The 11,346-nt window shown below is 46.2% G+C and overlaps 2 protein-coding genes across 2 annotated transcripts; one reads left to right on the top strand and one right to left on the bottom strand.

The window, feature by feature from the left end:
• The first annotated feature begins 6,955 nt into the window (after positions 1 to 6,955).
• On the top strand, positions 6,956 to 8,769 carry LOC123181967 (protein RESISTANCE TO PHYTOPHTHORA 1, chloroplastic). Its single transcript, XM_044594392.1, has 4 exons — positions 6,956 to 7,360; positions 7,453 to 7,663; positions 8,100 to 8,269; positions 8,407 to 8,769. Exons 1-4 carry the CDS (start codon positions 7,064 to 7,066, stop codon positions 8,431 to 8,433), a joined length of 705 nt encoding a protein of 234 aa, XP_044450327.1. The 5' UTR covers positions 6,956 to 7,063; the 3' UTR covers positions 8,434 to 8,769.
• A 1,098-nt stretch (positions 8,770 to 9,867) lies between these two features.
• On the bottom strand, positions 9,868 to 11,346 carry LOC123181966 (transcription factor MYB36). The gene is made up of 3 exons (XM_044594391.1): positions 11,108 to 11,346; positions 10,844 to 10,973; positions 9,868 to 10,745 (listed from the first exon to the last, which is right to left on the bottom strand). Exons 1-3 carry the CDS (start codon positions 11,241 to 11,243, stop codon positions 10,049 to 10,051), a joined length of 963 nt encoding a protein of 320 aa, XP_044450326.1. The 5' UTR covers positions 11,244 to 11,346; the 3' UTR covers positions 9,868 to 10,048.

Raw genomic sequence — 11,346 nt, 5'->3', positions numbered from 1 at the left:
AGCTTTGGCATAGCCCCTATACTGCCCATGCCAAGCAGAAGGGTAATTCTTCCACTCCCAGTGCATACAATCTATTCTACCAAGCGTCCCCGGAAAGCCCCTACCGCGTTGATCGCCAACAACCAGGTTGTATCCGCAGCAATTGGCTATCTCAAGTACTCTAGGCGAAACACTGCTCCCACACCCGTGCAGAACTTTTACATGGAGTCTAGGCACGTGGACTCGATCATTCGAACATACTCATCAATGAGATCACCGGGAACTCCGTATGCAAGCATCCGAATAGCTGCAGTGCATTTCTGATAAGAGGAGAAGCCAATCTTTCCGAGGGCATCCTCCTTGCAGTCGGAATAGTTGTCGTACGCCACCCCGTCCCTTCCTGGATACGATTGAACACATGTCTAGCCATATGGAAACGACGCCGGAATAGGTGGTGTTTGAAGAGTGGGTTAGGGGACTCAAAGTAGTCCTGCGAGAGTAGGCAATGGCCACTCTCTCGGTTGCGATTCAACGATGGAGGTGCCCCAGGATCGAGCCCCTGAATATCGACCGCTGCCTATTAATGTGGTCATGGACGACCAAAGCAGCAACCACAATTTATCATCGGATGAAGAGTCATCCGAATCGCAAATGAAATTGTGGAAAAAGTACTCATCGCCGAGTCCATTTGTACCCTTCGGGCAATCCTTCGAACACATTGCGGGCGTCGTGGAAGAAGCTGGCTGGTGAAGAGCCTTGTGCCTCTGCGAGACCAGATATCAGGCCTGGAGGCGTGGAGGCGAACGTAGCAGCGTTCGGCGAGCGAGGTAGCCGTGCTTGCGTGCTGACGGAAGGGGAGGCGTGGGCATGGTGGCGCCAACTGTTGGGGAACGTAGTAATTTCAAAAAAATTCCTACGCACACACAGGATCATGGTGATGCATAGCAACGAGAGGGGAGAGTGTCGTCTACGTACCCTCGTAGACCGTTAGCCGAAGCGTTATATCAACGCGGTTGATGTAGTCGAACGTCTTCACGATCCGACCGAAGTACCGAAAGCACGGCACCTCCGAGTTCTGCACACGTTCAGCTCGGTGACGTCCTCGCCTTCTTGATCCAGCAAGACGGGCGAAGTAGTAGATGAGTTCCGGCAGCACGACGGCGTGGTGACGGTGTTGGTGAAGAACAATCTCCGCAGGGCTTCGCCTAAGCACCACGAAAACTATGACGGAGGATAAACTAGAGGGGACGGGGTTGGCGGCACACGGCTTGGTGTTACTTGATGTCTCTTTGGTGCTAGCCCTGCCCCTCTATTTATATGTTGAGCCCTGGGGTCAAAACTTGGAGCAAAAGCCTCCTCAAAGTCGGTTTTGCCCGAAAGGCAAGAGTCCCACTCGGACTCCAGGACCAAACGCCACAATCCTTGGCGTCTGGCCCAGACGCCATGGGCCTCGGCGTCTGGCCCAGGGCCAGACGCCAGGGTCTTCGGCGTTTGGCCCCCTGGCCTCCGCAAAACTCCTTTTGCACCGACTTATAGCCCCGTGGGCCTGACCCCTTGGCCTAACCATATCATCCAATATATGAATCTTTACCTCCGGACCATTCCGGAGCTCCTCGTCATGTCCGTGATCTCATCCGGGACTCCGAACAACATTCGGTCACCAACATACATAACTCATATAATACTATATCGTCAACGAACGTTAAGCGTGCGGCCCCTACGGGTTCGAGAACTATGTAGACATGACCGAGACACTTCTCTGGTCAATAACCAATAGCGAAACCTGGATGCCCATATTGGCTCCTACATATTCTACGAAGATCTTTATCTGTCAAACCGCATAACAACATATGTTTGTTCCCTTTGTCATCGGTATGTTACTTGCCCGAGATTCGATCGTCGGTATCTCAATACCTAGTTCAATCTCATTACCGGCAAGTCTCTTTACTCGTTCCGTAATACATCATCCCGCAACTAACTCATTAGTTACAATGCTTGCAAGGCTTATAGTGATGTGCATTACCGAGTGGGCCCAGAGATACCTCTCCGACAATCGAAGTGACAAATCCTAATCTCGAAATACACCAACCCAACAAGTACCTTCAGAGACACCTGTAGAGCACCTTTATAATCACCCAGTTACGTTGTGACGTTTGGTAGCACACAAAGTGTTCCTCCGGTAAACGGGAATTGCATAATCTCATAGTCATAGGAACATGTATAAGTCATGAAGAAAGCAATAGCAACATACTAAACGATCAAGTGCTAAGCTAACGGAATGGGTCAAGTCAAGTCAATCACATCATTCTCCTAATGATGTGTTCCCGTTAATCAAATGACAACTCATGTCTATGGTTTAGGAAACTCAACCATCTTTGATTAACGAGCTAGTCAAGTAGAGGCATACTAGTGACACTATGTTTGTCTATGTATTCACACATGTATTATGTTTTTCGGTTAATACAATTCTAGCATGAATAATAAACATTTATCATGAAATAAGGAAATAAATAATAACTTTATTATTGCCTCTAGGGCATATTTCCTTCACCAACATCAGGGGTGCTGCGATGGCGGCGAAAATGGTCCACCAAACGGCGGAGTAGGGGGGCGTCGGGGGGGGGGGGCGGTGGTGGCGACGGGTGGGAAGGTCTGGTGTGCTGGCTGTCGATGGAGGAAGGGGAATGGCCATGTGCCACCGACTAGCAGGCCAGGGGATAACAAGGGCGGGCGTCGCGCGCGTCCACTGCGTGTCCAGCCGACACCAACCCGGCCTGAAAGGGGTCGCGCGCGGACAAAAAGCGGACGCTCGCCGCGTTGAGCCAGCTTTTGTGTCCGTTTCGACCCAAACGAACACGCGCGAACAGTTTGGGTTGGCGCTTTGAAGTTGCTTTAATTAAGTGTTTTTCATATTCCTATGTTTTAATTAAAAATTCAACAATCCAAAGAGGGTCTAGCAAGGGCATGCATATAGATAGCAGAAGCTAATGCCAGATGAGGAACATTCAGTAACAAAATTGTACTACGTATATTGAAGACCGAGTGCACTCCAATACCTGGTACCAAAACACATGTTGTGTACGCAACGTAGATGGTTCAGCCGCCGCCTTCTGACGCCGTTGTCCCGGCAGCGCCTCCAAGTCGAAATCATGTTGCAGCTGCTCAATTGCATTGTTGCTGTCTAAGTTACCCTGATATGGCACTATGTGGTTATATTTAGTACTTCTTCCTTCGAATCATATTAATTGACGCTGATTTAGTAGTACAAAGTTATACATGAATGAATACAATAAATCGAATAATATGACTCGTACATACGTATGATGAGAAAGAAGATTAGTGTAGCGGAAGGTTACCTTGATGAAAATCTATCCGGTGAGGGATGCACCCCTCGGCGCTATGTTAATACGCACATACATCATGTGAGACACCGTATGCACTTGAAGATGATGTATACCACTGGATGGCTCCTCGTCGCCGCGGCGCACCTTGAGGTATGATCTGGACCGTCGCGCGCGGTTTGTGCCGAAGCAGATTCTGCAGGCGCACGCGGCAAAGGTAGTTTGAAAAACTTGGGGATGGGCATGGAGTGCCTGCCGTCACCGGGTGCAGAGCTCGGGACTTCACTTTAGGCCGCCGGAAGACGAACGACGATCGGGGCTTCCGGAGAATTACCGAAAGGGTTCATGTTTATTTAAGGGTAGGATAGGATTCGAAGGGTTTGGGCAACCAATTAATCCTCTGTACGATTCTTTCCTTGTCTCACGGGATTGAGCGTGTTGTCATTTCCCCCTTTTTGAGAAACAAATCGTTTCATCTTTCCATTACCTTTTATTTCGTGCCTTTGCCAAAGATTGGTTCCGCCTATATGTTCAGCTCAGCTGTGTTTATTGTACCCCTAAAAAAACTGTGTTTATTGTAAGCTGAACAAACTATGGGCAGGACCACACACGGTTCACTTAGCGCATGCCCTCATTTCATTTTGATGTTGACACACCTCAAAATTCTTCATCCTTGCAAAAGAAAACACCTCAACGGAGGTTGGACGAAGGACGAGGTGGACTACATAACACCTTTTTTAAAGCATGAGAGAAGATGTAGACTTAACAAAGAATACATAATAAAATTTCGTATAAGTCAATAAAAGGCCGGACAACTAAGGCGGGTTTTCAGGAAAAACTAGTGGAGAAAATCAAAACGGAGAGAGGGCTAGGAGAACATACTTAAGGTTGGACCAAGGACAAGGTGGACGACAAAACACTATGTTCTTTTTAATTATGAGAGGAGAGATTCGGTCAAAAATTGTGAAAAATTACACAATAGATAGTATAATTTGATCTAAACATCATCATAATTCCAACAAATAGTCCCAAACAGTGTTAAGTTGTCAGAGAATTAGAGGTAAGTACATATGATACATACCTTGACATGTTGTGGAAGGTGAGAGAGTCGGCAAGCGCCAGGTTATGCTGGTTGTAGGGGGCTTCTAGGAATAACTCCGCTGGCTGTAGGGTGTTATTGGGAATAACTTCATCGGTGCACACGATGGCAGCAAAGTCAGACTTGACAGTCGCCTTCGACATAAGTAAACCAAGGGCACTGTTTCACGCTCGACACTGTAGAACCAAAATTATGGCCATCTTTCTTTGCCTTTAGTGACTCATCAATACACTCAATCTGGCACATGATGATCTCTGGTGAAATTCCTTCCATGCACCTCATCTACTCATTGTTCCCTTTGACTTCACTCAATTTGGGTCAGGTGAAACCGATCTAGGGATAGCACTTATGCACAGAGACTCCGATCCATTTGGGTCAGATCGCTACAAGGCATGAAACACAAAGCCAAAACTATAGGGGAAATGGTTTCCAAGGAAGCAAAGGCATGCAACTTCAGGTGCTCAGAAACTCCGAATCCATCCACACACTTTGGACCGTGTTTACGAGAATGAAAATGGGTTGAGCCCATGTAATTTTTTCCTTCCATCTCCCCCTTTGTGTGAGAACCTATTTAAGTCATACATGTCTCTATTTTTAGGGTTAGTAAAGCATTTATACTAAAAAGCTAGCGCTCATCTTATCATTGATGGTGAGGTGTCCAAGGCCTCCTTACATACATGTATCCAATGGTGAGGTACAAGACCTCAATGTCCTAGGATTGGAGAGGAACAACTAGCTCTTTCTTCTTTTGGATTTGGGATCACCTTCGACCGTTTGACTGATCAAGTGTCGCAAGAGTGTTGTTGTTATGGGATCGGGATCCTGTATATCTAAGCCACTTCTTGCCAAATTTGTGTATTGCCGCAAAGGCTTCACGAGTTATCTTTTTATACTTCATGTTCTTTGTTTTCCCCGTGTTATTGGTTCCCTCCACCTCAAATTCGTGAAGATCATGAATCTCTAGCCGAATACGACACATCAGTTGTGCTAACCACATTACGCAATGCGTAGACAGTGAATACGAGCTCTGGCCAAAGCCGCACCACACACACATAGAGACGTTTTTTTAGGGGTACTTATAGGAGACATAATTTGGAGATTTGGACCAAGTAAAACAACACACCCAAATCTGGGCCCACCCATGTGGCACTTTTTTCCTTCTCATCATTTGTTTCTTTTTGTGTATAATTTCCAAATTTTGGAAGTTCAAATTTTTTAGAATTCAAAACATCTGAACGACTTGAAAGTTGAGTATTCTTAAATTTTGGGTTTTTGAGAGTACATTTTTTGAAAATTTTGAACTTTAATTTTTTTAAAGTAAAGAATCCCGAAATTCATACAACAAAATTAAGAAAGTATGAAATTCTAAATTTTGCGGCACACATTTTTTGAAATATGTCGACACACATTTTGAAAGTTGTTGAAAAGGATAATTTCCCCAAAAATATTGAAGTTTGAGATGACAAAGGACTTTATAAACGACAAAATTACCTGGCCGAAATTGACTATGCCTACCGTGCTGCATGGCTGTCCGCGAGATAGCATCGCTCGATACAATTATCAGAACTAATGTGGTTTTGCAATATTTACTTTATTGAAAGTTCTTGAAAGTTGAGTACTCTAAAAGTTTGAATTTTCAAGAATACATTTTTTTTTGAAAATTTGGAACTTCCATTCTTTTCTGAAGTTGAAAAGTCGTGAAATTCATATGAGGAAATGAAGAAATTATGAAATTCTAATAGCTGGTGAACAAATTCTGAAAAATGTAGACACACATTGTTTTAAAGTTCCTGAATAGGATATTGCCCAAAGAATTGAAGTTTGACACGGCATTCGACTTTATCTATACTCTTATAAAAAACCGAGTTGGTGATGATTGTGTGCCTGCCATCTTGCAATATAGACCGTCCGATCTATATCTAACGGATAGAAAGCAAACTATGGCAATTTTGCAAAAAGATACCCGCACCTCTCTCCACATTTGCAGATAAGACCTTCCCTCGTTCATCCTTATCTCCCACAACCTCATTGTTGAGCAATTAAAAAAAGAATTTCTCTGGAACAATCTAGCATGGTGGCCACAATTGGCGTCGTCCATCCTCATGCCTCCGCTCAGTCTGACCATCAATCACCACCACGCCCCACTCCTCCTCACCTTATCTCTCCTATTTCTCGAGATATCATTAGTTTTTACACATGGGATTACTCCCGCATGGGTCAATCACAACAGGTATTTTGTAAAAAATGCATCTTGATGTTCCGTGCAATGCACGGGCATCTTGCTAGTAAATGACAAAAATACCAGACCGAAATTGACCGTGCCTCCATCGCTGCAGGTCTATCCACGAGATAGCACCGCGATCCAAATTAAATGACGCAGCTCTAGCGCAACTTTTGTACAAAGTTGTACTATAGCTGCGTCAATTAATTTAAATTGGAGGGAGTGCTTTATTTATTGAAATTCGAAAAAAATTACAAATTTTTGGCCTAAAAACCGTTGTGGAAAGCACGAAGCCAACGGGTGGAAATACCACGGTGTTCGTGGGGCGACCACGGCCAGAAGGTGAAGGCGGGAGGACCTTCCGTTCCCCATCCCTTCGCCACCCCGGCCCTCCTCCCCCCGAAAAAAAGAACCTCAACAACGATGAATCCCCTGCTAAACAATCCGCTCAGCGGCGGCTGCGCGTTCCCGTCGGTGGCAGCCGCGCTGCGGTTGCCGGCGGCCTCCCTCTGTACAAGCGCGGGCCGGAGCAGGAGCAGGAGGCGGCGGCCCGGTTTAGCGCGCGCAGCCTCTGATGGCTCTGACGGCGCTGTGGCCGGCGCAGTAACGGAAGGGGAGGCAGGCGCAGGCGCCGGCGGCCAGCGCGGTACCTCGGCCGAGCCGGCGGCGGAGAGGCAGCAGCCCGTCGTCAACCCGAAGATCGAGAAGGAGCTCAAGAAGGTTGGAATTGCTAAAGCCCTGAACCCATTTGCAGTTGCGCAGAGAGAAATTATCAAGCTTTATCTGATACGGTTAGCGTCCTCCCCGAGCAGGCAGTTCAGAAGACCGCGGCGACGTTTGCGCCGAGGGCGTCCACCAAAAGCAAGAACCCCGCCGTGCCCGGATCCACCCTGTACACCATCTTTGAGGTCCAGGCGTACGCCTCCATGCTTGCCGGCGGCGCCCTTTCCTTCAACCTCGTCTTTCCCTCCAGCGAACCGGACATTTGGAGGCTCATGGGGATGTGGTCCATCTGGATGTTCAGTAAGTAAGACATGTGTTTTCCAGCAAATTAGTTCTTTGTTGAAGATGATTTTTGGTGCTTATCTCTCGATGAAGTGAATATGTGGTGCTTACTGCTGTTCAATTGCTAAGAATTTTGTTGCTAGCAGCAAAGTCCTGTAAGAACTAGTATGTCTTAGGCCTAGGATCTGTTCTTGGCAGGCTTTGCAAATAGGAACATGATGTTATCTCGTATATCTTATTTTGTGCGAAGGATGTATCTTGTATATCTAGTTCACTACAAATTTATAAATGATTATCATCCAGCAGAATCAAAATAGACAAGCAGCCTCAAGCTGATGTTGCAACAACTTGAAACGATATGTCTAAATTATGGAGAATATGTTTTTTTTATTCAGTATTGATGCACAGAAACATTTTCTGCAATACAGTAACGGATCGCATTCTACTTCTGTAGCTATACCTTCTTTACGGGCCCGTGACTGCTCAAACAAGGAGAAAGAGGCTCTCAATTATTTGTTCATCCTGGTCCCTTTGATCAACGTGATCATCCCGTTCTTCGTGAAATCGTTTGCGGTTGTCTGGTCAGCAGATACAGTCGCCTTTTTCGTGATGTATGCGTGGAAGGTACATGTTTAATGTTGTCTTCTCCTTCAGGATTTCGCTCTTGTATATGCTAGCTAAATAACCCATGCATTGCTGCAGACGAAATTTTTTTTATCCCAAGCTTTCATGTATATGTCTAACAGATTTTCTCTGTGCAGCTTGGATGGCTGCAAAAGACCGAGTGAAGATTATCCTGATTGAGGAGCATTCTACTTGTGAATTTTGCTGGTTTCTTTCTAGGGCACAGGTTGACCAAATTTCAAGATATAGCGTCTGTATAGCCCTTTAAAGTTTTGTTTATACCCACGAAGTACGGAGAAATTGGATTTTGACATCAGATTGTTAAATAGATGTAACTGAGGGCCAACATTCATTATTAACTAGGAACCATGCAGCAATGTTAGATATTGTTAATATGTATGTGTTTATTATAAAAATTGTAGCTATTGTATCAAATGTTCCAGGTCCAGCTACTTCAAGGCACATTTATAGTTCAAGTGACTTGGGTTTTTTGGGGGCAACTATGGTAGCCAAAAGCGGCCTGAACCATTTGAGTTATAATTGCAAGAAATCAGGCAAAAGCCACCCATGCAAAAAGAAGTAAACAGGTTACCTTTTTGTGCACAGGTTGTAATAGGTCATATTCCTTGACCAAAATTTACACGGCAACGCAACCTACATGTATGATTGGCTACTGTGTTCATCTCGTTGCATCCCTTCAGTTCCCAGTTAAAAGACAGTACCACCTTTAAGACATAGTTTTACTTTCATCATCTTCAATATACTTTCCCTGTATGAAGAATGTGCAGTTCCTACTGGTTTGGTGTAGGAACCACAATGTCGATTAATCCGGCAACAGTAAACTATTTTCCATTTTTTAAATAACATTCCCAAATATTGTCCAAGAGATCAGCTGTTATTGTAGAAACCCTGGTTGTTAATGAAGGTGATGGGCCAGAGCGACATCCAACTCAGGTAAATAGTTATGTTCTGACCCTTCCTGCTCTTATAATTGGGAAACACCGAAACAATGTAAGCATGCTTAGAATAAGACACTTCTTCGGACAAGGAATTTTGCAACTTCTATTGAGGTACGCGCTAAAAACTGCATTTTAGTGAAGGGTGATCTAACCAGCATCGGCTGTGCTACATATCTGTTCATGTTGGACAGTGAACCATGTGATGTCATTCCATTTTTTGTAGTGTTAGCTGTTGATCAGATGTTGTCAGTTCGTTCTGTAGGCCGGTTTGGATCTAGGTTCCTATTTGCATGCTTTCTTATGTAGCAAGAGTTGATGAATAATGCTCCACTCTTGTGTTCATCGATCGATGCAGAGGCTAGGGATTGTGTCTGTGTTTCAAGAATACAGTTCACCTTGATTTCCCATTCATGGGACAGTATGAAGGTTCGCATAGCCCACTGACGATGGATAGCAATGACCGTGGTTCAGCAGAATATTGTCGAAAGGGGCATTGTTTTCAGTCCTGAGTCGATGATGTCAGAGTTTCCTGATTCTAAATTCTAATAGCAAAAGAGGATATATGTACTACAAGCCTTGCAAATGGCTCATGTTCCTCTTATCTGTTCTTTGGACAACATGGTGCCAAGTTACATTTGTTTGCCAGAACCTGTTCTTACATACCTTTGTTGATTATTTATTTATTTATGCCTTACAGCAGCTTACTACTACATATTTCTTACAAGAAGTTCGTCACAGTTTCTTTGGACTCTTACAAGATCCAAGCCTACACAAATCCCTATTACCACCCCTAATTAACTTGGTCCTCTTCACACTTTGTTCACATGTCATACACCACGGACGTGTAGTCCTGGAGAACCGAGCTGGTTTCAGGGGTGAAGTCCCAGCAGTTCACTGGGGACCTGCCCTGCTCATAGCTCCACCAGTCCACACCCCCTTGCTGCGTGACGACACTGTCGGTCGTCGTCGTCGTAGCGCTGTAGAGAAGCTCCTGAAGCTCGGCTTCGATGGTGACGATGTTGGAGTTGCCCGCGCTCGACGGCGAGGCCAGGCCGTCCATGGTGGCTGTCGTCTCCATCTGCTGCTGTCCGCCGAGGTTCTGATCGTTCAGGGAGCTGGACTGCCCCTGCTCAGCAGCTACTGTTACATCGAAGCTGCTGCTGCGGCTGCTGTTGCTGTTGTTGTTGCTGTTGTTACTGTGGGTGGCGGCCACCTGATGATGGCTGCTAGGCTGCCACAGGTGCAAGGGGTTGTTGTGGTTGCTGATGCTGCTGAGGGGGTTCTGCATTTCCTGCAGCTGCATGCAGAGCTGGATCCTCTCCATGGCCGACGCGCTCAGCGGCTGCTGCTCGCCGCCGTCGTTGGCGCCGTCCAGCTCGCCCTGGCGGTGCTGCTGCGTGCCGGCGCCGCGGTCCTTGCGGCGGCCGCCGAGGAGCCGCTTCTTGAGCTTGGTGTTCCAGTAGTTTTTGACGTCGTTGTCCGTCCTTCCCGGCAGCTGTGCGGCGATGATTGACCACCTGGTTGGTTAATCATGGCACACCGGATTAGCACAAACATTTGTGTTGCGGTTTGTGGAGACTACATTAGTGGGTTAATTTGGTGTTTGTATGTGTACCTGCTTCCGATGCTAATGTAGAGCTTGCAGATGGTGCTGTCCTCCTCTGGGGTGAAGTCCCCGTGCTTTATGTTGGGCCTCAGGTAGTTGAGCCACCTCAGCCTGCAGCTCTTGCCGCACCTCTTCAGCCCTGTTAAGTTCCCACGCAGATATATAAACTTAGTTAGTTAACCACAAACGATTGATGAAAAATGCCTGGAAATTCCAAGATGAGAAAAGCTAAAGATGCTTGGATGATGAACATATATCTTGGGAGATAATTACCAATCTTGTGTGGCAATGCAATCCAGTTGTTGCCGGTGCCACGCTCCTCAATGTAGGCCTTGAGCATCGCATCCTCCTCCGGTGACCATGGCCCCCTCTTCACCGTCGCCTTGTCGCAGCACGGCGCCCTCCCCATTGAAGTTGTGTGTGCGTGTGTGAGCCTGTGCTGTGTTGTGTTGTGTTGCCTTGCGTTGTGAGTCGATTGGGTTGAGTTGGTTTGGGTGATGTGGTATGCGCGG

Source organism: Triticum aestivum, chromosome 1D (assembly GCF_018294505.1).
Source record: "Triticum aestivum cultivar Chinese Spring chromosome 1D, IWGSC CS RefSeq v2.1, whole genome shotgun sequence".
NCBI lineage: Eukaryota > Viridiplantae > Streptophyta > Magnoliopsida > Poales > Poaceae > Triticum > Triticum aestivum.
Note: the sequence above shows the minus strand (reverse complement) of the source record. Positions and strands in the feature narration are given on the sequence as shown.